The sequence below is a fragment of the Brienomyrus brachyistius genome, chromosome 24 (assembly GCF_023856365.1).
Source record: "Brienomyrus brachyistius isolate T26 chromosome 24, BBRACH_0.4, whole genome shotgun sequence".
NCBI classification, from domain to species: Eukaryota; Metazoa; Chordata; class Actinopteri; order Osteoglossiformes; family Mormyridae; genus Brienomyrus; species Brienomyrus brachyistius.
The window spans coordinates 8,462,047-8,489,596 of NC_064556.1; the positions used below are offsets into that span (position 1 = coordinate 8,462,047).

At 43.2% G+C, this 27,550-nt stretch overlaps 1 protein-coding gene across 2 annotated transcripts; it reads left to right on the forward strand.

Annotated features, from left to right (window-relative positions):
* Window positions 1-2,362: 2,362 nt before the first annotated feature.
* LOC125720138 (mucin-5AC-like) lies at window positions 2,363-27,287 on the forward strand. 2 transcript variants are annotated; one of them, XM_048995266.1, is made up of 26 exons: window positions 2,363-2,635; window positions 9,333-9,430; window positions 10,674-11,249; window positions 11,494-11,538; window positions 12,041-14,458; window positions 16,605-16,652; window positions 16,978-17,045; window positions 17,160-17,206; window positions 17,817-17,850; window positions 17,932-17,966; window positions 18,085-18,212; window positions 18,440-18,542; window positions 19,059-19,207; window positions 19,464-19,686; window positions 19,867-20,023; window positions 20,886-21,044; window positions 21,160-21,294; window positions 21,367-21,406; window positions 21,528-21,631; window positions 21,753-21,874; window positions 22,049-22,320; window positions 22,435-22,534; window positions 23,019-23,302; window positions 23,540-23,641; window positions 25,177-25,326; window positions 25,593-27,287. In XM_048995266.1, the coding sequence occupies exons 2-26, from the start codon at window positions 9,337-9,339 to the stop codon at window positions 25,694-25,696; spliced, it is 5,697 nt and encodes a 1,898-aa protein (XP_048851223.1). In that variant the 5' UTR covers window positions 2,363-2,635; window positions 9,333-9,336; the 3' UTR covers window positions 25,697-27,287. The 2 variants fall into 2 exon arrangements, with proteins under 2 accessions (XP_048851223.1, XP_048851224.1); XM_048995267.1 differs by having other exon boundaries at window positions 11,494-11,517.
* Window positions 27,288-27,550: the final 263 nt, after the last annotated feature.

Below are 27,550 nucleotides of genomic sequence, written 5' to 3' on the forward strand. Positions count from 1 at the left end.
CGAGATGCCACAAGACAACGCAGCCCAAGAAGAACTTAACTGTCTGTTCCAGCAGGTACCAGGCACACACATCTGACAGGAATAGAGGAAAGATAATAACTAATAGTGACCTTCAACACACCCTGTTTCCGAAAAGGATTTCATCGCCATGGAAACAGTAGTCACAGAGCGAAAACATGCTTGGAATTCTTCTTAAAACAAAAAAAGGATGTGAGTCTCCTTCTCCTTGAGGTTGCATGGTGGCAATATGATTCGAAAGAGAAACATAATCAAACACTGTACCTTCTGTAAGAATAACATTCAGAATGAAGCAATGAGCTGCTTCTTACTCACATCTCTCCCTGCACCGGAATTCCACAATGAAATGTGCAAATAGCCAAACAGAGTTCCGAGAAAAGTAATGCAGTAGTTTCCCAGTATCTTGCTGGACCTACTGCAGATAATAGCGAACCATCCACAGACCCCATATACAACATGATTTTCATGTACTTACATATGATAACTGACAAATTACCATGGGCTGAGCTTTTTTTTTGGGGGGGGGGGGGGCAGTTGCTGGGTCAAAATTGCAATTAACTGACAACACCAGCATTGCACATGTTCTAAGCTGACACTTCTCTGCATTGTTAATACTCTATAGGAGTACGAAATAATAGGTGATGTGTCCATTAGGTTCATCTGTGCATTAACACATAAGGTAAGCAAGATGCAGTTTTCACCCCCCGCATGAGCAAACATCAAACTCTATTTATGTAAATTATGCAATTAGGCATTACAAACATTAAAATCTGTAATAATAAGTACATCATATGTTATTATACAGTGTTGTAGTCTCTCTCAGATCCATCCATCCATTCATCCATCCATTATCTTCCGCTGAATCCAAGGTCTAGTCGCGGGGGCAGCAGTCTCAGCAGGGAAACCCCGACTTCCCTCTCCCCGGCCACTTCATCTAGCTCCTCCGGGGGGAATTCCGAGGCGTTCCCAGGCCAGCCGAGAGACATAGTCCCTCCAGCGTGTCCTGGGTCTTCCCCGGGGTCTCCTCCCAGTGGGACATGCCCGGAACACCTCACCAGGGAGGCGTCCAGGAGGCATCCTAATCAGATGCCCGAGCCACCTCATCTGGCTCCTCTCAATGTGGAGGAGCAGCGGCTCTACTCTGAGTCCCTCCCGAGTGACCGAGCTCCTCACCCTGTCTCTAAGGGAGAGCCCAGCCACCCTGCGGAGGAAACTCATTTCGGCCGCTTGCACTCTCTCATATGAAAGGCATTTTATCTGAGAATTGTGAAGAAGAGAATTTATCTTTAATTGTAAAGAGCAATTTAGAAATGTCATGTATGAAGGAACAATGAAAAGAAAAACGTTGATTTTCATTTTCAGAGACTACTGTGATGAAATAAGAGTAAAGTGTGACGCCAATGTAGCTATTAAAAGTCACGCCACGTGAGTACAGCTTCTTCCACTGCATGGAATGTGGCACAGAACACAGGAGCGAAGCATGCTCCTCTGGTATGTTCAGTCTATCATGCATCCAGGCGTGACACTCTTTGTGGCGTCCACAGGAATGCATTTCAGAGGTTCTGCCTGGGACAGAGGGCAGGAGATCTCCACGTTTGGGACGGTGACACAGATGTGGGACAGACGTCACGGGAGCAGAGGGGAGGGGAGTTTGGCACAGGTGGGCAGCAGTTCTCCTGCTGTGGGACATAGTCACAGGTGACATAGGTGACCTTCTGCCAGAGCACGTTAACAGCAAGAGCGAAAGCTCTGACATCATCAGTGTATCAAGCAGGGGACCTCAGAGACTCGGATGTGACAGCAGATTGGTTCGGGGACATCTGAAGACACGCAGAGCCGCAGGCTGGCGACTGTCACGTGGCTAGTCTGCTTGTGTGAAGTTCCTATGCTGTTCAGCTGTCTGCTGGGGTCACACGTCCAGAAACGATGCATTTTTAAACATAACATCACTGCCCTTACTGTGTGCGTGTGTATCGAAAATCGCAACTCGAGCAGACTTCTGGAACGAATTAAGTTTGTGTTACAAGGTACCACTGTATCTGAGTAAAATATCCAGAGGTTTAGATGGTTTGAAATAATATGTAATATTAGATAACAGCACCTTATTAGAAATCTCTGATTAGACGTTTATATAGGTAGTGGATGTCTGTGTTTATATATACCTCTGCTTATATCCGACGCGTTTAACGTCTGTTGTTCTAATTATCCCTTCTGAGTTTAAGTAAGGACAAATAGCCGCGCGTACGTTTCGCATGTGTGCACAATGATTGCGCTTTTCTGAGATGCTGCTGCGTTTGACGTGAAGTGTGCACGTCAGCCAGCACAATAACGGGAGTGGCGCTCCAAACGCCTGTCTTGACTATGTGACTAAAGCCACTTCAGTTTCCGCCGGGGAGCCGCCTGAGCCGAGTTCGTTTGTCGTCTGCGTCTTTCCATTAAAACCCCTCAGGCTTGGAGTGATTAACTAGACAAGACTGGATTCACCGCACGGATCGCTGCGGTGCTCGTACCGGTACGGCGCTGTTCCCGATGGAATACACACGCCGTTCTGGAATAAAGTCCGCATCGTGAACGAGTCCTCGGGAACGCGCGATGGGGGGAAACGCGCCTTCTCCAGGTGAGCTCTGTGGAAACAAGCAAACGCGCACGGGCAAGACACTGCCCTTACGCAATCATTTTAATTGCTGCAAAATATATAGTATTATATTTATAATCATTTCTACATGACACGAACAGCTGTAAATTTTAAATTTAATTCATAAGTTATTATGGCAATGCCATTATACAGTATGATTTTTTCTGGAGTCTGGTGGTTACTCACGCTTTATCGTAATATCAGGTATGGTTGTTGACATACGAAACAACAATTTGGGGAGCAAACATATAAAACATGTTCAAAGAGCTAGTTTAATTACATTGAGAGGCTTTGCCTGTTGTCTGATTGTATGTACATGTACGGGGCGCCGTGGATAGTGAGGTGAACTGGCGTCTCTGACTTTCTCGTAATACATGCACGTGTATCCCGTCTAGGGGGTTCCCCTGCCTTATCATCTGTGCTACCTGGGATAGACTCTAGGCCCTCTGTGACCCTGTATCGAATAACAAATTTGTTGCGGTGGGACATCATAAAGAAGGAATGATCCATTGATCAGCTCCAACAAACAGAAGACTTTTAAGCTAAAAAAGAACAAAATGGGGACCACGAGGGGTCAAAACTAAACTAAGGCAGGGAGCAAAACCAGGAAAAACAAAACCAAGGGTAGGTAAGAAGTTCAGGAAACTACAAACTAACACTGTAATTAGAAGCACACAGCGACACAGGGAACCAGCACAACTACAAACACACAGTAACTACAGGAGGAGTACAACTGAGGATAGGACAAAGCCTAGCACTCATAAGAAGACTATAGACAAGGGACAGGTGTGGGTTATAAGAACTGGGGCCAATGACCCAAGAATTAGTAGCTGGTCATTCCATCAGGTGTCTTTGTTTTCCTGTCTTAATTCACTGCATAAAATCTAAAGTTCCAATGTTTTAAAAGCATATGTCTATATGCCGGAGACCTGTTTGAAGAGGGGAAGTGATACCCTTAGAATTGATTTGACCTGAACAGGTATTTCTGCTTTTAAGGTTCCTGATTTGTATTCTGCTTGTCAAACATGCATCTTCCTCATCTCAGACATGCTACACATTAGCATTAAAATGTACATTACTGTACAGAGTTTGTTTTCATCTCGTACTCGAGTCGCACTGGAGTCGGTCTTACATTGACTTCCGGACTCGACTTGTAACCCGTTATTTTTTTTTAACTCCGACTCGTTGCTAGTACCTCATAATGAGTCTTTTTGTCTCTGTTTAAATTTATACACATGAGAATCATTGAGTCCCCAAACTGTCAAGGTCAAATACATCACGATATGCTGCTGAGCACTTAGCATAAGAACTGGAGCCTGAGAATGGTCAGGTGATAACAGACAACACGCTTTTCCTGTTTTGCCACTAGTACAAATTGCGGATCTGATATGACAAAGCATGGGGTATTCCGAATGTTATTCCGAGTTACATTAGACGGCACCACTTAGAAATAGGCGTAGCTTAACCTGTGTTGTAAATTATATATACGTTGCGTTGTTATGCAGTTATACTGATCGACATAGATTGCCATAAATCTTGTAATTTAGCAGATATGTCCCAAAAACACCTTTTCGTTTCTGACATACCCTTTCAAGTTACAATGTATTTTCTTCTAATTTAGAAAGCGCCCGCACCTCTTCATTGTGTACACGGCGTGTAGTGTATTTTTAATAAAGTAAAAACATAACGCAAGTAAATAATTCGGTTGAACAGTAATACGCTCTCCGGAATCTAAAAGAGCTGCACCAGTGCACACATTAATATCACTTTTCAAGCTGAGAGACAACGCGATTTATCGAATAATTGGAGTCTTTGCTTTATAACGATATGCAAAAATGAAAATATCGCGATCTATTGTAAACATGCATTTACTTTAGCACCACGACAAACGGGGTCTGGGTTATACTCATTTATTAGCCAATTTACCGTAGTTGAGGGCGGAGTACGGCATGCTTTGGTCTGGCTCCAGAGAAGGGCCGGTCTGACATGCTTTCAGTACAGCAGTTTGTTCATACATATTGCTTCAAAGGCATTTAAAACATCAATTACTTTGAAGATGTATATAAGCATAAGGAAGTACAGTGGGAAAAATAAGTATTTGACTCATCAGCATCAGTAAGGGGATTTCTAAGTGTGCTTTTGACACAAAATCTCCACAAGATGTTGCCATCAAGTCAAATATTGAATTCATACAAAGAAATCAGAACATTTAAGTATGCAAGTTGAGTCATAATAAAAAAAGTGAAATGAAACAGGGAATAAGTATTGAACACATGAAGATAACAAGGTGTAAAATGGCGCAGAAAGCCAGGAGATCACCTGAAATCTGTCAGTATTGAGAGAGAAACCCTGCCCCCTATCAGTACTAATTGATATCAGCTGCTTTAGTCCTAATTGATGGCCTATGAAGGCTTCTCATTACCCAGGAGGCACACAGGAAAGACTTCATGATGGGTAAAAGCAAAGAACTCTCCCAAGATCTTCGTAATCTTATCATTGAAAAGCATTCTGATGGGAATGGTTATCGGCGCATTTCCAGAATGCTGAATGTTCCTGTGAGCACTGTGGGAGCCACTATCCGGAAATGGAAAGAGCATCAGTTCACCATAAACCGGCCACGACCAGGTGCTCCACGTAAGGTCCCTGTCCGAAGAGTCCAAAGAATAATCAGGAGGGTTCTCCAAGAGCCAAGAACCACTCGGGCAGAACTTCAGGAAGACCTTGCATCAGCAGGTACTGTTGTTTCAAAGAAAACTATAAGCACTGCCCTGAACCACCATGGTATCTATGCACGCTCACCAAGCAAGACTCCGTTACTGAACAAAAAGCATGTTCAGGCTCAGTTAAAGTTTGCGAACCAGCATTTGGAGAAGCCTGTGGATTACCGGGAGACTATAGTATGGTCAGATGAAGGCAATATTGAACTTTTTGGCTGTCATTCTACGCACCATGTTTGGAGAAGAAATGGCACTGCCCACCACCCCAAGAACATCATACTAACAGTTAAGTTTAGGGGTGGAAGCATCACGGTTTGGGGCTGCTTTTCAGCAATGGGTACTGGCAGACTTCATATTACTGAAGGCAGGATGAATGGAGAAATGTACCGGGACATTCTGGATACAAATCTGCTGCCATCTACCAGAAAGCTGAGAATGAGAAGAGGGTGGACTTTTCAGCAAGACAATGATCCCAAACACAAGGCCAAGGAAACAATGAAAATCAAGTTGCTTGAATGGTCCAGTCAATCACCTGACCTAAATCCCATAGAAAATCTATGGAGAGAACTGAAGATCAAAGTTCATAAAAGAGGCCCAAGGAACCTTCAAGGTTTAAAGACCGTTTGTGTGGAAGACTGGGCCAGACTGGTCTCTCCATATAAGAGGCGTCTAGAAGCTGTAATCACCAACAAAGGCCTTTATACAAAGTATTAAATAAAGTGTGTCCAATACTTATTCCCTGTATCATTTCACTTTATTTATTATAACTCAACTTGTATACTTAAATGTTCTGATTTTTTTGTATGAATTCAATATTTTTTGATAAATATTGATGTTAGACTGGAACCATGATGGATACCTGAAACTTTACTGGGACTCGTGACACACTGCCACTGGTAGCCACCCCCATTTATTTACCAAAGTTGAGTGTGTGTAGAATCACATGTACGTGTAGCAGTACAGTATGTTTTACTGTGAGTGTACAGTATGTGTGTGACATCACAGTGTGAGTATAACATTACAGTATGTTTGCAAAATGCAGTATGTGTGAGAGTACGGTGTGTGTAACATTACAGTGAGTTTTATGTCTGTGAGAAAGAGTGCAGTGTGTGACATTTCAGTACATTTTCGTACGTTTTTGTGATGGAGTACAATATATGTTGTAGAAAATTCCAGCCGGAGTCCTGGTTTGTATATCCATCCATCCGTTTTCCAAACCGCTTATCCTACTGGGTCGCGGGGGGTCCGGAGCCTATCCCGGAAGCAATGGGCACGAGGCAGGGAACAATCCAGGAGGCCAGCCCATCGCAGGGCACACTCACACACCTACGGGCAATTTAGCAAGTCCAATTAGCCTCAGCATGTTTTTGGACTGTGGGGGGGAAACCGGAGTACCCGGAGGAAACCCCACAACGACATGGGGAGAACATGCAAACTCCACACACGCGTGACCCAGGCGGAGACTCAAACCCGGGTCCCAGAGGTGTGAGGCAACAGTGCTAACCACTGCACCACCATGCCGCCCCTGATTTGTATATGAAGAGATTATTTTATTTCGACTCAGAGAAACAACCTACATAAAATCAGCATTGCCTTAAATCTCCCCTGTACGGCTCGAGCAGGGCACACATGCACACATGCGACAAGTGTGGAGGCTGTGAGCTCAGACGGACAATTTGTCAGGGCAGTTAAAGGGCTTTCAGGGGGAGATGGATTACTGCATAATTCCGCGATATTATTGTATAAGACTTCTACAGACAGAACGTATGTTGCTCGTAGGTAGTATTGCACCTGGGCCTAGTTTAAACAAGGTGATTACCATCAATCAAGGCTGGAAAGGAAAGGGCGGGTAGCTAGTCAAAGCCAGGAAGAAGCGTGGCCACTTCAACTTCGCGATGACAGCAGCAAATGATTGGGAGTACCAAGAACAAGATACCACTTGAAAGACAATTTGTAGAACTGCATTTTTGACCCAAATTTTTTTTTTTTTTTGCAGTGGCCAGACAGAGTTATTGCATTCTAGCTGTGTTCATTAACGTTCCTCAACCTTCAGTTTTCTTCAACAGTATGTGTTCTAATAAGTGTTTGTGTGACGTTACAGTATGTGTGCAAGCGTATAGTATGTGTGTATGTGTGCCTGCGTTTTTCATATTTTTTGCCATATGTATTTATTTATGGAGAATAAAAATGACTCAGGACAGTGATGAGGCTGTTTTCTAGGGTGACTAACGTATATAATGAAGATATATGCAGCTAAATTGTTCTCTTAGTTTTAAAGTTAATGCAAGTAGCCAAATCATTGAGTTATTTAGTGTGCCTTATTATGAAGACGTTCTGAAACTCAGAACAACTTTTTTTTAGAAGGAAGATCACTTCTGGTCGGTCTCCCATCCAAGACAAATAAAGTTACATTTGAAGTTGTAAAGTTCAGTGCCTACACTACCAGTCAAAAGTATTTGCACACACTGAGATTTTATACATTTGCATGTTACTCACTTACCGTTTACTAAAGATACACTCAGTATTCCTTGGTAACAAATAAATTTACAGTATCATCACCATTTGAGTACATTTATTAGCAAGAAAACGTCATAGCTTTGATTCATCAAAGTAACCTCCTCTAGCAGTTATAACAGTAAAGGAAATTGAAGGCATTCTTTGTACAAGGGGCATTAAATACTGCTCTGCTTCATGGCATGAAACAGTTAACTAGTGCATTTAAAGTTAAAGCACAGCCTAGAATTTGACTCACCACACAGTCAGTTAATAGGGTGTCAGACATACACTGTTACATACTCTTTTCATGTTATAAAGGAAACTTGTTTTATTTGACATATTTCTGTAGTTGTTTACTTAACAAGAATAAAAGAAATCTGCAGTTTATGAAATAAATGGAAATGTGGTAAAAACCCATGGTGTGGAAAAACTTTTCACTGGTACTATATTTTGCCCAGTATGTCATTAGTGCTGGCCCATGTATGATGTTAATACTCAGGTACAGATTACCAGGTCCCCTAACCGACTGACCCAACCCATGGTGATCACTCTTTCTTTGTTCCATTCAAACTGTGAAGTGGTTTTGGGCACTGTTTGTCCAGTTGGAGAACGCTGAAAGGCTTTTCTTATTCTGTTATAATCCTGACTGAGCAGCAGTCATTGAGCGTCTGTGCACCTCCTGCTCCGTAACTGTATCCTGTCCCTGCCCTCGTGTGGAGTTTGCAAGTTCTCTAAACCAGGTGTCCTCCAGGTGCTGCAGATTCCTCCAGAGACAAGAAAATAGGTGAATTATCACTAAAATGCAAATTGAAGGAATACGATTTGTTAATCCCATCACTGTGAAGCATAAGGAGCACTTATTGGAGGAATAAAGTGTGTCCTCCCTTCACTGTGAAGCATATGGTGGTCTTATTGGAGGAAGGAAGTGCGTCCTTCTATCACTGTGAAGCATGTTAGAAAAATACAGTGTGTGTCGTCCAGTCACTGTGAAGTAGATGGAGGTGTTATGGGATGAATAAATATGTCCATCCGTCAACGTGAAGCAGACAAAGGTCTTGCTTAATAAACAGCTCTGTAACCCTCAGCAGGCAGGTAGCTCAATGTATGCTGAGACTGCAGGAAGTATCCCGGCCTTACTGCAAATATTGGCTCTCCAAATATAAATACGTCTGTTTTCTTTGTTCTGCTCTGATTCATGATTGAAGAATTATATTGCCAAACAGTATTTCATCCCTGCCCACTCCCTGTTTAATACCTACAACTCATTGTTGTACAAAAGTTAACTTCACACTGTCAAAGGCTAGGCTGCAATAGATGATGCTCAGCAGATTCAGAGCGTTTAACGGATGGATGGCTATGTGTGCTGTTATATACAATTTGAAGGAAGTGTTATAGGAATGACTCTGTTATGTAAGTGTGCAACTGCCAGTGTTACTGGAATGATCCCCTGCTCTGCTGTCTTGCAGAATAATGGCCTGTGCAGACTGTGGCATACTGGGACATAACAGACTTTTGATGAAGGTTCTTCTGTTCTTCGCTGTATTTGCCTGCCATGCAGGCACAGGTAATGCACTTTTCTTTTCTTAGCATACACTTTAACGTCTGCTAAAGGTTAATAAAGGTTAATGAATGAATGAACACCTTTATTCATCTGCATGCACCTTTATGTACCCCTGGACTGATCAGGGTCTAAGTGGTTAAGTGGCTATCGGATGGACAGGACAAGGTTTGTCCCTGTCCTGGTCAAACTGAAAACGCAGTTAACCACTTACACCTCTTCCTGAGTCAAATTGGCCACCCTGCCGGAAAATGTGTAGCTGTTTGTTAAGAATAGATTGGTGATACTTTTTGTCTCACAGTCCTACATTTGGCTGAATTTTCGCTGAAGCGGTTTGTGTTTATGCAAAAGTTGCACATATCTCACTTCGCCTGACACTTCACATTGAAAAGAGAATAAAATAACTTCCTCTCTTTTAGTTCAGGGTTAATGGGATTTTTTTAAAACCAGGTAGATCCACTTTTATTCCTTTTGGAGAAATCCTTCACAGAGTCCTGTCACTGCAGGCTGAGAGAAAAGGGTTCTGTCCTTCACAGGGTGACATAACTGAAGAGCTGGGGGGAACGGGCTCTGTCCTTCATAGAGTGACATCACTGCAGGGTTAGAGGAACAGGCCCTGTCTTTCACAGAGTGATGTCGCTGCAGGCTTAGGGGAACAGGCTTTGTTTTTCACAGTGTAACATCACTGCAGGCTTGAGGGAACGGTCTCTGTCCTTCACAAAGTGACATCACTGCAGAGTTGTAGGGAGCGGCCTCTGTTCTTCACAGAGTGATGTCATGACAGGGGTGGGGGAACAGCATCTGTCCTTCACATAATGATGTTACGACAGGCTTGGGGGTTTCGGGTTCTGTCCTTCACAGAGTGACATCATTACAGGTCTGAGGGAAACAGCTTCTGTCCTTCGCATAGTGATGTCACAGCAGGCTTGGCAGTATTGGACTCTGTCCTTCACAGAGTGATGCTTGGGGGTACTGAGTTCTGTCCTCAAAGAGCAAATAAACGAATAACAATAACAAGAGCAAATAAACGAAACAAATAAAAAAGACCACGATGGCAGTTAGACAACAGACAAGAAAGTAAACCTTTTATCATATAAGGATAGAAGGCTTTGGAGTCCCATGGCCTGGCTAGGAGGCACACAGAGCAAACAGCAGAGCAGAGCATTACTACATGTCTGGCACATTTTACTGTGGTTTTCATGACAAAAATGCTGATTATGTCACACTGTCCTCCTCTTCTCTTTTCTAGTGGTGGAGACAAGCTTCTTGGGGGGGTTGAAAGCTGTGTTTTCAGGTGGCTGTGATGATCGCTGGACCCTCCTAACACAGAGACGCCTGCCTTTGGAGGCCCAGCTGAGCATGTGTGTGCATATCCGTGTGCTGTCGCAGGACGAGTGGGTGGCTTTTACTTACAACACCCCAAGGAGGAAGCAACCAGAGTTGGGCCTGCAGGGTGACAAGGAGGGTCTGTCCGTGTGGCTGAGAGGGAAGAAGCTCCACTTTCCTGTGCACTTGGTTCCTCAGGCCTGGCATCATGTGTGTGTGGCACAGAATGCACGGAACAAGAGCCTTGTCCTGCAGGTGGACACTATGCGCTACTGGCGGAAGGTCTACACCAGTTCAACACACACACATGTAGGGCAGTTGGTGCTGGGTTGTGGGGACATCTCGGGCCAGGTGGCCCCCATAGAACTGTACATGTTCCGTATGTGGGACAATGCTAGTTACCACAGTGACTGCAAGGATGGAAACTTGGTTGCATGGACCTCGGAGCTGTGGAACCAGCATGGCCGGAGAACAGTACCAGATGCTACCCTGCCCTGTGGTGAGTTCTGAGCCATCTCACAGCTGTCGAAATTTGTACTAGTTAGAGGGAAGATGTACCTGCAGGGGGCTGTAAGGACCACAGTTTTGTGATTGTACTGGACTACTGACAATATCAAATAATCACAAATCCCCGTCATGGTGGAGCAGTAGATTCTGAACTTGCAATGCATTTGCTAGGATGTGTGTATGTACCTATATGCTTTGGTATATGTACATAAACTAATGTCACTATCTTCTTTCAGGCCATCTTCGTGTCAAACGTGCAGGTGAGCATAGAAAAGTTATACGTGAGTATTTGGTTCCATATTCTTCACATCCCTCTCTTCTTTGTACCTGCACTGAAAATATCAAACTCAGCAATTTTTCATGCTTGTTTAGGAAAGGATAATTATTATACCGTGTCAGGGTTTTTTATGTTTCTGAGGAAAACATTTGACTCACTGGATACTGTTCACATTTCAACAAGTGTATGTTAATAATAATAACAACTTTATCAGTCCCTTTGGGGAAATACTCTTGCCTCCCACAACTTGCTGTCTGCAGGCAACAGCAAGCTGGCTGTGAAGGGCAGCCACCCAGGTAACTGGGGGTTAAGGGCCTTGCTTAAGGACCAGCAGATGTGCTGAGGCCAGGTTCAAACCAGCAACCTTCTGATCACAGGCACAGGGACTTAACCTACTACCCCAAACACTGCTGATACTCATAGTTTACGTTCCTAGAGCAGGTACTGTTATACATGGATGAGACTGGATCAGCCCTTGTTACTCACTCCATCTGCTTCAATTCCAGGTTCCAATGAGTCTACAAATACAGCTGTGTCATCCACTTTTTCATCTGCCAGAACCACATCGACCTTATATCAACCTATACCTTCTCCAATCTCTAATCCATCTACAATAATTTCTTCAACCTCCCATTTAACTGCAACTTCTCCAACCACTCTTTTATCTGCAAGAACCTCTCAGCCATCTGCAACTCCTTTAACCACTATTACATTATCAAAAGTCTCTCCTACCTCCAATTCATCTGCCACTTCTCCAACCACTCTTCCATCTGCAACTTCTCCAACCACTTTTCTGTCTTCATCAATTTCTTCAACCTCCAATTCATCTGCAACGTCTCTAACCACTCTTCCATCTACAAGTACCTCTCATCCATCTGCAACTTTCCCAACCACTTTTCTCTCTTCAGCAATTTCTTCAACCTCCCATTCACCTGCAACTTCCCAAGGCACTATTTCATCTTCAATGACTTCTCCAACCTCCAATTCATCTGCAATATCTCTAACCATTCTTTCATCTACAAGTACCTCTCATCCATCTGCAACTTCCCCAACCACTTTTCTCTCTTCAGCAATTTCTTCAACCTCCCATTCACCTGCAACTTCCCCAGGCACTATTTCATCTTCAATGACTTCTCCAACCTCCAATTCATCTGCAATATCTCTAACCACTCTTCCATCTACAAGTACCTCTCATCCATCTGCAACTTCCCCAACCACTTTTCTCTCTTCAGCAATTTCTTCAACCTCCCATTCACCTGCAACTTCCCCAGGCACTGTTTCATCTTCAGTAACTTCTCCAACCTCCAATTCATCTGCAAATCTTTTAGCCACTATTTCACCTTCAGTACCTTCTCCAACCTCCAATTCATCTACAACTTCTCCAACCTCTCATTCATCTAAAAGTACCTCTCATCCATCTGCAACTTCTCTAACTGCTAATACATCATCAACAATCCCTCCAACCTCTTATTCACCTGCAACTTCCCCAGGCACTCTTTCATCTTCAATAATTTCTCCAACCTCCAATTCATCTGCAACATCTCCAACCACTCTTTCATCTACAAGTACCTATCATCCATCTGCAACTTCCCCAACCACTTTTCTTTCTTCAGCAATTCCTTCAACCTCCCATTCACCTGCAACTTCCCAAGGCACTTTATCATCTTCAGTAACTTCTCCAGCCTCCAATTCATCTGCAACATCTCTAACCACTCTTTCATCTACAAGTACCTCTCATCCATCTGCAACTTCCCCAACCACTTTTCTTTCTTCAGCAATTCCTTCAACCTCCCATTCACCTGCAACTTCTCCAGGCACTCTTTCATCTTTAGTAACTTCTCCAACCTCCAATTCATCTGCAACATCTCCAACCACTCTTTCATCTACAAGTACCTTTTATCCATCTGCAACTTCCCCAACCACTTTTCTGTCTTCAGCAATTTCTTCAACCTCCCATTCACCTGCAACTTCCCAAGGCACTTTATCATCTTCAGTAACTTCTCCAGCCTCCAATTCATCTGCAACATCTCTAACCACTCTTTCATCTACAAGTACCTCTCATCCATCTGCAACTTCCCCAGGCACTATTTCATCTTCAATAACTTCTCCAACCTCCAATTCATCTGCAATGTCTCTAACCATTCTTACATCTACAAGTACCTCTCATCCATCTGCAACTTCCCCAACCACTTTTCTCTCTTCAGCAATTTCTTCAACCTCCCATTCACCTGCAACTTCCCCAGGCACTGTTTCATCTTCAGTAACTTCTCCAACCTCCAATTCATCTGCAAATCTCTTAGCCACTATTTCACCTTCAGTACCTTCTCCAACCTCCAATTCATCTACAACTTCTCCAACCTCTCATTCATATAAAAGTACCTCTCATCCATCTGCAACTTCTCTAACTGCTAATACATCATCAACAATCTCTCCAACCTCTTATTCACCTGCAACCTCTCCAGTCACATTTCAATCTGCAATGGTCTCTAATTCATCTGGAACATCTCCCACCACACTTCCTTCTTCACAAATCTCTGCAAATTCTTCAACCACTCTTCTATCTGCAACAAGCTCTCATCCATCATCAACAACTTCTCCAAAGTCCATTCCATCCACATCAGTCTCTGCACCATTCCTGTCATTTCCAACAACCTCCTCAAATTCCTCAAGACCTACAACATCTTCACCCCCACCTACATCTACAAAAATCCTTACAACATCACCTACACCCACAACATCCTCATTAAATACAACGGAAAATGCAACACTTACCACACATACTACCACTGTTCTAGATGCGTCAACATCCAACAGATCCATTGAGTTCCTAGTAAACTACTCCACCATGGTGCCCCCAACTACGGGTACCACACCCAGAACTACACTGCTTCCAGATGCTAACACCACGTTGACGACAAAAAACGGTAAGACAGATAGCTGTAGCATCCCCGCCACACACTGTCAGCCCTGTCATGCTGTAGCATCCCCACCACAATCTGGCAGCCGCACTGTGCCATATAATGTGGTGTGATGCCCCTCACACAGAGCCTGTGACTGCAGTGACATGTAGCTCAGCCAGTTTCTCCAGTGCTGGAGACACACCTTTTCAGGAACCTGTTCATCGCTACCTTTGTTTGTAACCAGGAAGTGGAGGCTGCCTGTGGCACTGTACCATTTACACTGATAGTTTTCAGGGTAATTATGGCAAGCTGCATCCATTCCACAGACGATGGTTGGAATTGTACAATTTACTATAAATGTCAGAATCTCTCGCAAAACTGTCTTTAAATACACCCATCCTAAACAATTTAGGACTTTATTAGACAATGGTGCAGCTACAGGTAAGCATGTCTCTCTTTAATCTAGAATATATATTTTTACTTTAGTTCTAATGGTTATTTTGCTTTAGTTGATCCTTAGGTGAGGTTTACAGTGTTATTTTCAGCATCTGCATTCGTCTTGATAGACAATGCTGTGACGCATGTCATTTTGCATGTCGTTTGACTTGTTTTTCCACTACCAGTGTAAATAAATAAAATAAAAAAATCAGTTTTTATCTTTAGCATCTTTAATGTTTTTTGTAGGAAAATATCTGCCGTAGTTAAATATGGCATACTTGTAGAACAGATTTTCATGATTATAGGAGCTGGCTGCAATATCATCAGTGCATATAAACAAACAAACAAATACAGTGTGTGTGTATTTGAAATTATTACATTGTAGCGACCAGATTTCCCTACAATGTATTCCCTACAATGTACAATGTATTATAAACCAATACCTATTTACCTTGTCGGGACAACTTCTACTTTATAAAGACCTATGCAGTCAAGAAATTGAAAATGCTAAAAGTCTTCTATTTTGTTTGGTTACTTATGGTCAAGGTTAGGGCTGGTTAGGGGTTAAGGTTGTAATAGCTGGGATTAGGGTTTTACCCATAAAAATAAATGTATGGTCCCCCAAAGATATGAATAAAAATGTGTGTGTGCGTGTCTGTTTATATGTGTATAAAATATATATTCAGTACCAGTCAACATTTTGGAGACTCTAAGATGCCAACAAAGGAGAATCATAGTGTTGCATCTTATGACATGGCCACCTGATGTAAACACAGTAGAAAGAGGTTTTGGAGAGAGTGAAGGAAAGGGATCAAAAAGGTTGCTCAGCGTATATGTGGGACTCCTTCAGGTGGAAAAGCATCCAAGGAGGCCACCTGATGGACCTGGCATAAAAGAAATAGTAGGATCAGCCAGTTCCTGCCTTGCTCATTCTGCCAACCATGTGTACGTTGCACCAGCAACCTTCTGAGACCCCACCCAGAGAGCTGCCCCCCCAAGAAATTATTCTTTTTTACTTGCTTAGACAGTACATCATCCATATATATTATTTTATAGTTTTATGTGTTTATAATTTAAAATGTAGAGAATAATACAAATAAACCTTTCTATGCGTCGGTGTCTCCAAACTTTTGACTGGTACTGTATACTTATACAGTGATACAGTGTATATGAGGAACAGGACAGGCCACCATGTTGTCCTGGAAAGTGGTTTATCAGCCAATGGGACATCAGCACAAAAGGAAGGAGAGATGAGCCATAAAAGTGCCTTGGACTGCTCTTTCCAGTCCATCCCAGTAACTGTCAGGCTCTATTCATTGAGTCATAAAACCTTTACCTGTAGCTCTGTGCCCATGACAATGACCTTGTACTTTACCTGTAGCTCTGTGCCCATGACAGAGAGTGACCTTGTACTTTACCTGTAGCTCTGTACCAGTGACAGAGAGTGACCTTGTACTTTACCTGTAGCTCTGTGCCCTTGACAGGGAGTGACCTTGTACTTTACCTGTAGCTCTGTACCAATGACAGAGTGACCTTGTACTTTACCTGTAGCTCTGTACCAATGACAGAGAGTGACCTTGTACTTGTAGCTTTGTGCCAATGACAGAGTGACCTTGTACTTTACCTGTAGTTCTGCCAATAACAGAGAGTGACTTTGTGCTTTACCTGTAGCTCTGTGTGCTTCTACATTACTTGTAGGTGTGGCAGATAATTCTCTGTTTTCATCTTTCAGCTACAACAAACTCAACCTGTCAGTGTGACTCATACTGCAATGCAAAAGGTTAGTTTTCAGAGGTGCAGACACAGGAGCTTCCCCCCCCCCCCCCCCCCCCCACACACACACACACACACACAGATCTGTATCACATCTTCTGTTACATGAAGGCTGCTTCTGGACCACAGCTTGCATGATGGCACGCCATGAACTCCCAACAAGAAAAAGATAGATATTCTAGATATGTTGAAGTGCAAAGTAGCTGACATTTTGGGGATTCTGGGAAGTAAGACAGTCTGAGCAGAAGTTGTAGGAGAGTTATGGTTATGGTTAATAGAAACACAAAGGCATTTTCGGCTTTTAAACAGAGATGCCCTTTTGTCTTCCCTAGGGGCATACTACTCCTTCAAAATAACCGTGAATAATCCTGCAGTGACCATCACTACAATTAAGAATTTGGTAAGTTTGTATTGTCCATTACAGAGATACTACACCCCAATCGGCCTTCATCTATGTAGTCTTTTCCAGTTATTTTATTGTTTGGATAATACCACTGAGATTCTCTTTACACAGATCTCCACACTGAATTTGACCACACCAGCTTGCAGGATGAATTCATCGTATGTGTCCTCTTCTCATTTTAAAGGGGCAGTTAACCCCAAAATAAAATTAAAAAAAAACCACATTTCATATATGCTGCGGGGTTATATGTCCATGTAGATTTTTGTGGTGAAAGTTGGCTAGTTTGAGATAGTGGCCGTACAAATGTCAGGTTACTTTCAAATATGATGTTGGAATGGTATTCTCTCTGTGGTGATTGGGAAAAATTCACCAGAAATCATGACCACGACTCAAGATAATCCACAGACCTTGTAGTGAACTGTTTAATGTAAGAATTACTTTCTCTCCACTGATACGTATCACTGGGCAAAAGGTGGAGCCAGAGCACTTGTGCTCCTAATAACATGACGTCCTCCTTGGCTGAGCGCTAACGTTAGCTAGCTCAGTGGTGCTAGGTGAGCTAACAGTATGGAGCTATTATTACTAATAACTAAGATGGTGCTGTTGCAATTTATTGGTGTCAGTGACTGATGTTAACCGATATTGCAAGCTCACCAAGCCATGCAGCGTATTTGAGAAATTTGCCCCTTTAACCTCACACCTCTGTCTTTAATATCTCCTCCGCTGCCTGTTTATTGTTGGAAATCAGACACATGCCTATTTCAACAGGTCTTCTTCCTGTTCATCTTCCCTCACCTCTCAGGTAATTCACATGGTCATTTAAATGAAAATATACAAAATGTATATCTGACTAATTCGTTTCTTGAATTCTTATTTTCTCCAGGACGATTACGTGAATTGCAATAATCCAGATATGACGTAAGAATTAAAAAAATTCTACATTGCAATATTTTCTCTCTGTTGTGTGACTAGCTGTGAGGGCACTGAGACATTCTGACACTGAGGGCACTGACAGCCTGGCTCCCTTCCTTCACAGCCCGGTGAATTGTACGGTGGTACTGAAGCTGGCAGAGGACCAGGACGTGTGCTCTGTGAGGGTGGCCGTAGCCAGGCTGTTTACAGGCAACAGCAGCATCAACTTCACAGGACCTGTATGCAGAGTGGGTGAGTGCGGCATGGCAGGAAGGAAGCATGGGAGCGTTTGGCAGCACTGGATTGGAGAGCAGACAGTGTGGAGCTGTGGGTTCAGTGTGGAACAGTGTGGTCAGGGTGGAGCTCTCAGGAGCAGTGTCAGTATAGCTGTGATCATAGTGGGATGCATATGTCAGCGTTTCATAATAAAGGATACATCCTTGTGTTCCTTTAAATAGTGTCTCTTCTGTCTTCTTCAGCAATATGTGGCCCGATGGTAAATATTTCGAGTGCGGAAGTCAACTGGTACCAGTTCAACTACAGCTACAAAGACTTCTGCGTTGTCCCCTATGTTTGGCCTTGGTCAGTATTGTTGGACACCCATTTTGGCAAAGCAATATTTTGTCTGGTTTTCTAGTTCCTAATATTGCTTATCTGATCGAATTACCTCCTCTTTAATTTAGCTCTAGGATTTGTGTGTGTGTGTGCATGGGTATACCTTACCTTATGGGGACACAACGTCCCCACAAAGTGAGGACCCTATTTTATAAAAATCAGTGACTGCAATGTAAAAACAAAAAAAGCAAAAATGCTTGTATTTTGCTTGGTTACGTATGGTTATGGATAGGGCTGGGTAGGGGCTAAGGTTGTCATAGTTAGCGTTAGCATTTTTCCCATAGAAATGAATGTCCCCATAAAGATATGTTTACCCGACATGTTTGTTTGTGTGTGTGTGTGTATTTATATATATATATATATATATTTTTATATATATATATATATATATATATATATATATATATAACAATGTGAACTACCCATTTATTTTCTTGTTCTGGCAGCTATATGTAGTGTAGCGTTTTGTTTTTTTCCTTCTAGCCAAGGCGGATGTATCAATGTTAATATACTGAATGAGACATGTGACACCAACTCTACAGTCCCTCTCCATACCGTTTCCACTGTGCCATACCGACCTCCCTCTGCAGTCACAACAGTCTCTACACCCGCAACACAGCGTCCACCTGTGGGTGAGTTTGCTGCTTTCTCAGACCAGTGTGTCATATGCACGTGAATGCAGCTTGACGCCCTGCTCAGAACGTGACCACCCTGTTAAAATTTGTACTTGAATGTACACATACACTGTGTACACGCTGAGCAGATGCATGAATCTTGCGGCTCAGTAAGAACAAGCACACCCTCACGCTCACATTTGGGTTAACATCGTTTTTTGGGAGTTGTGCATTTTGGATCCCCTTTGACTCAGCACTGTGTTCCTTCTCACAGTCACCACGACAAGACAAAATCCCGAAAAGCAGCCGCAAGAGCTGCTTAACCAGACGATGAATGCGGCGGCTCTGAACTCCACCCAGGTGGCAGCGCTGGTGTCCAGCCTCGAGGAGCTTCTGTCTGGGCCCAATATTAGCCTTGAGCTGGGCATGACAGTCATCAGTGCTGTTAGCAACCTGCTCAATGCGTCTACAGGCGCTCTAGCTGCCTCCTCCGCCAAGTATGTCACTTGATCATTTTTCTATTTATTTATTTCTTTTTAATTTAGCTTTGTCCGTAGGGATATTCACTGTGCATCTGCCAAATTGTTATATTACAACAGAGATGACAACATTTTATTAAAATAAACAGTGAGTGAAACTAATTTTAGTTGGAATGCTCCCGTGTTTTCTGCTGACAGAATCATTGGGCTGGTGGACACGGTGGGGATTAAGTTAGTCCTAGCTCATCCAACAGAGAAAATACTGTCTGAATCAGTGGCTCTGGGTGTGAAGAAAGTGGATGGAACAGACTTTCAGATGACCTCCTTCACCATTATGAACTCTTCCAGTGTGCAGGTGTGACCCTAGCTGTTAACTTCAGAAATGGACCTCGCTTTCTGGTCACTGTACCTGTACATCACTTATTTATTGGTATACATTCCAGCCTGTTTGAGGCTCTCTATGCGGCTTGTTTGTCTGGTGCATGTTTTTGCCTGTTTGACAATCTATGTGCCGCTTGTTTGTCTGCAGCACGTTTCACCCTGTTTGGTACTCTCTGTGCTGCTTGTTTGTCTGCAGCACGTTTCACCCTGTTTGGTGCCCTCTGTGCTGCTTGTTTGTCTGCAGCACGTTTCACCCTGTTTGGTGCTCTCTGTGCTGCTTGTTTGTCTGCAGCACGTTTCACCCTGTTTGGTGCTCTCTGTGCTGCTTGTTTGTCTGCAGCACGTTTCACCCTGTTTGGTGCCCTCTGTGCTGCTTGTTTGTCTGCAGTATGTTTCACCCTGTTTGGTACTCTCTGTGCTGCTTGTTTGTCTGCAGCACGTTTCACCCTGTTTGGTGCTCTCTGTGCTGCTTGTTTGTCTGCAGCACGTTTCACCCTGTTTGGTACTCTCTGTGCTGCTTGTTTGTCTGCAGCACGTTTCACCCTGTTTGTCTGCTACATTTTTCTACCCATTTGACACTGTCTGTGCTGCTTGTTTGTATGTTGCATGAGCCTGGCAGTTTGACTGTCTCTGTCGTTTATTTGCTTGGAGCTTGATCTTGCCTGTTTGACAATCACTCTACTGCTTGTTTGTCTGGATCACGTTCCTGCCTCTGTGACACTATGTGGTACTTGTTTGTCTGGAGCACGTTCCTGCTTGTTTGACACTTGCTGTCTTGCTTGTTCGATTGGAGAAGATCACTGGCTGATTAAAACTCTCTATGCTGATTGTTTCAGATTGATGCGAATGGAAGTCTCAAGGCAGCTACATCATCTCCAGTGCCTCAGGGCTCCATTACACTACCAGCTTCCCTGACCAGCAACCTGACATCTCAGGACAAACTTCTAGCTTCCAGAGTTCAGTTCAACTTCTACCAGAAGAGCACCGTGTTTGTGGTACCTGTTGGCTGTTTTCGCCTCTTTGTGCATTCATCACTTTGCTGTTACCAGGAGGCTGATTGACTGAAGCACTGTATGCTCCTTCCCCCTCCCACCACCATCCCCCTTCCAGGACAATTCACTATCACATCAGAAGCTTGAACTAAACAGCGGCATTCTCGGCTCCAGTGTAGCCAACCTGTCCATCAGTGGCTTAAAAGATCGCGTGGTATTCAGTCTGAAGAACACAAAATCCAACGACTCAAAGGTTTGCTGTGATGTTCAGGGTTTGTTCGAAAGGTGTTTCTGCGTCCCCTTACTTCACTGTCTCTCTCCACAGAGAAATGTCTCCTGTGTGTTCTGGGACTTCACAAAAAACAGTATGCATTCTTTTACTGTCCATTTATAGTCCTCATTTATCGCTTAAAGACCTTCATAGACTAAGAATGAAACTAAATTGCACCTAAATTGCATGGTCATGTATTCTTGGTGTGTTTATAGATGGATCTGGGGGTTGGAGTAGAGATGGTTGCTTCCTTCAGAACAACACCAATGAGCAGACCACATGCAGCTGCAACCACCTCACTAGTTTTGCTGTGCTGCTGGTTAGTACGCCTGCTCCCGACTCTTGGATATCGTACTTGAGAGCTAAGCAATGCTTGATGGGAGGATGCTGGGACGCCCTTGGCAAAGTGTTGTGATCTATGTCACTCTTGTTCCTGACAGGACATTTCCACGGACATTATTAGCCCTGTGCAGAATGAAATCCTCACCTACATCTCCTACGTGGGCTGTGGAATATCCGCAATCTTTCTCTCTGTGACGCTGCTGACCTACCTGGCTTTTGAGTGAGTCATGTGACCAGTGCTTTCCATCAGCATTACTGACAACATTCATCCGTCCGTCTGTCTTGCAGCCATTTATTCTGGCCAGGGGTACAGGGGGCGCTAGCGTCATTTACGGGCTGGTGTATATTCTCGCATTGTGAGGTTGACCCATCCTCTCTGTTGCGTCTGCCCCAGGAAGTTGCGCAGGGACATCCCCTCCAAGATCCTGATCCAGCTGTGCATGGCTCTGCTGATGCTCAACCTGGTCTTCCTGCTCGACTCCTGGTTGGCGTTGTATCCTCAGGCCACGGGCCTCTGCGCCTCTACTGCCTTCTTCTTGCACTACTTCCTGCTGGCCTCCTTCACCTGGATGGGATTGGAGGCCTTCCACATGTACCTGGCACTGGTCAAGGTCTTCAACACCTATGTGACCAGATACATGCTCAAGTTCTGCATTGTCGGCTGGGGTACAAGCTCTAGTGTTTCTCGTCAGTCTGTTCTCTGGATGGTCTTAGATTATCTTGGAGTCTTCACCATACCTTATTTTGTGTCTAATTTTCTGATTTTGTGTGATATTTTAGGTGCTCCACTGGTTGTGGTTGTCATTATCATCTCTGTCAATCAAAAAAACTATGGCCTTGGTTCCTATGGTCACTTCCCTGATGGTTCCACGGACACTTTGTGAGTGTCAAGAAGCAGAATAATCATAATAAAGATTCCCTTTGATTGCTTTTACCTTGAAAGCTACTCGGACTAACATTTACATGAACATTAGTGCATAAGAACGTAGGGTTGCATCGGTACCACTTCACAATAAGACTACCCTCATAAAGGGATTATGAATGATTTATAAGCAGGTTATTAATTAGGTTGTTACACTTTGTAAATCGTTAATAGACAATTATAAACAGGTTATACCACAGTTTTCTTTTTATGAATGAGTGGCTACCATTTATAAGTGGTACCGTTGCATCTAAGGCGAATAAGTGACTTAAAGAGTTTCGGTCGTCAATCGGAATTGAAGGAAAAGCGGGAATTCAAGCACTCAGAGAAATTCTAGTAGTTCTAATCAAGCAAGTTTTTCCAGGGCAGTGTTTACACTGTAAACCCAGATAAGAGCATCAGTGGACAAGCCAGTGACCGTAATCCTTCCATGTCCATCCAGCTGCTGGCTGACTGACCTGACCGTCTTCTATGTGGGAGTCGTAGCCTACTTCTGCCTGGTGTTCCTGATCAACCTGGCCATGTTTGTGGTGGTGCTGGTGCAGCTGTGTCGGATAAAGCGGCAGAACCCACACAATACACAGCATCGGAGCCTGCTGCAGGATCTGCGCAGCGTGGCCGGCCTCACTGTCCTGTTGGGCCTCACCTGGGGGTTCGCCTTCTTCGCCTGGGGACCCGTCAACCTGGCCTTCATGTACCTCTTCTCCATTTTCAATTCTCTGCAGGGTGAGGTTGTCGAGCACCGAGACACTTTTGTAAAAATGTACTTTTGCACATATAAACACAGTGAGCAAGAGATGTAGCCGTACTTATAACTGTACAGACACTTCTTTTGAAAGTTATTTACCCTGAATCGCAGTGTATAGTCCCCATAAATGTCTGTAGTAAATTTCAGGAAATTTCAGCTCACACTCTTCCTGACCAGCTGGAACCAGCACACCTGAATTTCTTTTTCACCGCCAGGGTTCTTCATCTTTGTATTCCACTGCGCCATCAAAGAAAATGTCCGTAAGCAGTGGAGGACCTACCTGTGCTGTGGGAGTCTAAGACTACCTGAGAACTCTGGTAAAACCCATGATCTTCCTCATTCAGACTCCCTCAGATAGCATCAGGTCAGTCGGTGGGCCGCTTGGCTGCTGTGCTGGTCAGAAGAAAAATAATTGTACAAATATTATATAAATTACAAGAATGTTTCAGAAGGTTAACCAGTGTGCTTTTTTGCACACACACAGAGAGCATTATATTATATCTTTGTGGGGACTCTCCATTCATTTCTATGGGCAAAACCCTAACCCCGACCTTAACCCCCACGCAGCCCTAACCTTTGTGTGTCGTCACTGCCGAAAAACCCTACTCCCAACATGACGACCTTAACCCCCACGCAGCCCTAACCTTTGTGTGTTGTCACTGCCTTTGTCAGTGGCACCCCCAGCTGTATGCCAGATACACACACTGCGTACCCTAGCAGTAGCACAAGACAGGCAGAGTTACCAAAACCTTTTATTAAAAGCGACTTTGGACTTGCTTTTCTATAAATTTGCTGCAGGACAATGGCAAACTCAGCCCTCGGGCATCACGCACCCCCACCAAAAACCATAACAGGGAATTTCACACACCTACAAAATGCAAGTAAAACCAAAAACAGAATATGCAATACAAATATTGCACATAAAAAAAAAACAACATTAATAAACAACACTTGCAAACATAAAAAGAAATGCATGCTGGGACACGAACAAAATGCATGCTGGGACGCGAACAAAATGCATGCTGGGACGCTAACTGCCACACCTCCCAGTGTCGTTCAACGGAGGGAGTTAGTTAGAGTTAAGTAAGGTAGATACTGATAATTTCTGAAGTTGTACTTTTGTGAAATGTAACAAATGCTTAATCTGTTGGCACATCAGCACTGAATAATCATTAGTATCAAGACATTGAAGCATTTGCTTACAAAACTTAATTTGTGTAGAAGGAACAATCATACAGAGTTGGAAGGAACTGACACTGGTATTGAAGCTCAAATTGTAGGCAGTGGTGACTGTGTGCACCTTTGTGCCTGGGTGTCTGTTGTCCCTTTGCAACTTTATTTTTGAAATATTTCTACATTAGGCTATAATGGAAATATTACAAATTTATTATCTAAATCCATTACCACATTATTTTATTTTCTTATAAAACTCCATCATTGATCTAAAAATAAAAAGAAAGCATGTTTATAATTCAACTTGCCTCGGATACTGATATTAATAAAGACAAAATGATGGCCGACCCACTTTATATACTTCAGTTTTAATCGTGCATCCGTGGACCCATCAACCTGTGCATCGCTGGTGTGAGTACCACAAACGACAAACCTGTGGGTGCCCCTGGTCATTGTCATTGCGATGGTTACATCGGATATTAAGATTTTTGCCTACATAGCCAGTAGGGGGCAGCATGGAGTCCAAACTGCTGAACTAAAATGACCAAGTTTTAAAAATCCCCTGACTATTCAGTAATAGGGAGATAGGAAGCATAGATAAATCATATGAAAGCGCATTATGAACACAGAAGTGCTGTGACAGGCCGAACCTCATTTCTGCTGCTCTCTTACCTTCTAGAGTGGAGCCGGACCGCTACGCAGAACCTGGCGAAGAACCGCTCCAGGATCCTCCCAGGCTCTTCCCACTTGTCCAATTCGACACAGTCCAACAACACTTCCAGCACATCCTTCCTGGCCAGTGAACCCTCGGATTCTGTGAATGGCATCGGTGGGTGAAGGCGTCCGTTCCCTTTGAACAGATCTTCGTCATTGACGTTTCTTACTAAGCCGACACGTACGGTAGCTAAAACCCTTTGAGGAACTCCAGTTCCTTTCAGTGTATATTCACTAACATTTACAGCAGATTTTATGTGCATATAAAATATATTAAACGTTTTGTCCCACTGCTGTCAAAACATTCAGCTATTAGCCTGCAGATCAGGTTTCCTGTCTGTGTTCACGTCCAGCTCCCTGACTCTGGGTCTTGCCTTGCAGAAAACCCCTATGATGACAGGCACATCAACGCCCTGGAAGGGACCCAAGCAGATGTCATAGTGAACGAGATCAACAGCAAACACAGGACTACAAGGCGGCAGTGACATCTAGGAGCAACGCACCGTACCTCGTAGCTCATTTTCTCCTGATTTCTGTCCACACACAGAGAAAAAGATGCATCACGTTACTGCATTTAGGCGCAAGTTTACACAGAAATGTACTGGTGATATTTATATACAATCCAGGAAGCCCATACCAGTAAAATATAGGACCTGTCATTGACAGTTGTGGTTTCAGATTTTGAAAAACATGCACACCCTGAAATTTAAAGAGAATTCTGCCTTCGGTGTCTAGTAATTCAGTTATGACTGTTATATCCAGCATTTCATGTATCTAATATTGTATTAATCAAGAAGGAAAATAGCGTCCCAGAATGCACCACTTTGTTATTCCATGATGCACTGAGTAGATTTTCTTCTGGAGCCTGTCACCCATCCACACACATAGAGGCTGGGCTGGGATGTGATGAACTCAGGGTTGCTACATGATGAATGTGTCTCCCTGGAGGCATAAGGCTCTGGGAGGCTGCGAGGGACACGTGCGTGTGCAGGCAGGGCTTGGGGCGGAATGGCAGCTCAGTCATGCAAGCAGCCAACAAAAGACACGGCTTGTCTGGACCTGTATGTGCCAGGCAAGTGACGATACAGACTGATAAGGGTGTTCTGCTTTGTAAAATGACAGAGATATATGAAACTATGCCTTCCATTGCAGACTCATGATCAAAAAATTGTGTGCATGTCAACAGTCAGACCGTAAAAGTAGCCCCGCTCTGGCCAGAGAGCAATGCCTGGATATGAACAGCAGGCGGAGACATGGTGCAGTAACAATTACATTTATTGAGCACTTTTTTTTTACATATAAAGCAAGGCAAGTAGCGCATTAGAAACACGCATGCTGTCAAGGAGTCGACTAGAACCGACTAGAACACCAGTCTTATGAATGCTCTGGTACATAAAAGAATATAAGTTTTCTGGGGACGTTCTGTTACTTCTCCTGTCTAATTGAATGCTTGATCTGACACAAAAAGCTTAGAGAGAGAGACAAACTGTTTTTGAAACCACATATTTTACTACTAATATAATACTGATTTAGTCCAAAAAGTAGTATGTTGTACGCAGTACACCACAGATACCGAGATGTCGTACAGATATTAAAAATACCACCAGCATGCAAAACACCAGTCTAACTCAACTATTGCATCCCACAATGCAAAGCAGCAGATCGTCACAGCCTGTTCTTTGGAATTTGGAAAAAAATAGCGGACACGTCAGAATAAAAATAATTTATTTTATTCAGTTTTCCTTTCTATTATTTTTAGTTTCATTACAACTGTCATCAGACTAATTAGACCAAACAGCTCTACACAGCTCAGCAAGCTAGCTATTGTTAGCTGCTAACATTTCCATATTACATTTCCTATATGCATGACACAGATTATTTAGCTGTCGCAGACAGGACACAGGGGACAAGGGTGTTGGGATTTAATCCCAAATACTGCCCTTTAATCACAGCCTGCAACAGGATGAATTACATGTCACTGTAATTTTGATTATCTACGTCTAATTATGTGTTAATGTACACTTACGATTTGTGATAATCTATTTATTAAAATAAACGGATCATGTATGTTATCCATGTTCTTGTCCTTGATCACTTTTTGTATGTGTTCTGCCTGAAATTGCCTTAAAACCATAAAACCTGTTTAACAACGAGAGCTTTTACGTTAAAATTTGTTATGGAGGAATGAATGAAAGAACTATAGTTGTATAACATTTCACATATAATAAGACTTTACCTTTCAAGTTATTACCTTTATATTAACATGCATATATTTATTATTTTAAATCATTTCATTTGTAATAAGTTTTTTTGTAGAATTTGAGACATAATGAAAGAAA

Bases quoted from the DNA above. Each gene is read 5' to 3' on its own strand.
- LOC125720138 (XM_048995266.1), top strand. From the start codon at position 9,337: ATGGCCTGTGCAGACTGTGGCATACTGGGACATAACAGACTTTTGATG. The intron at 21,045-21,159 runs GTACCTGTTGGC...TCCCCCTTCCAG, and splicing joins AGAAGAGCACCGTGTTTGTG to GACAATTCACTATCACATCA. The intron at 25,327-25,592 runs GTGGGTGAAGGC...CTTGCCTTGCAG, and splicing joins GGATTCTGTGAATGGCATCG to AAAACCCCTATGATGACAGG.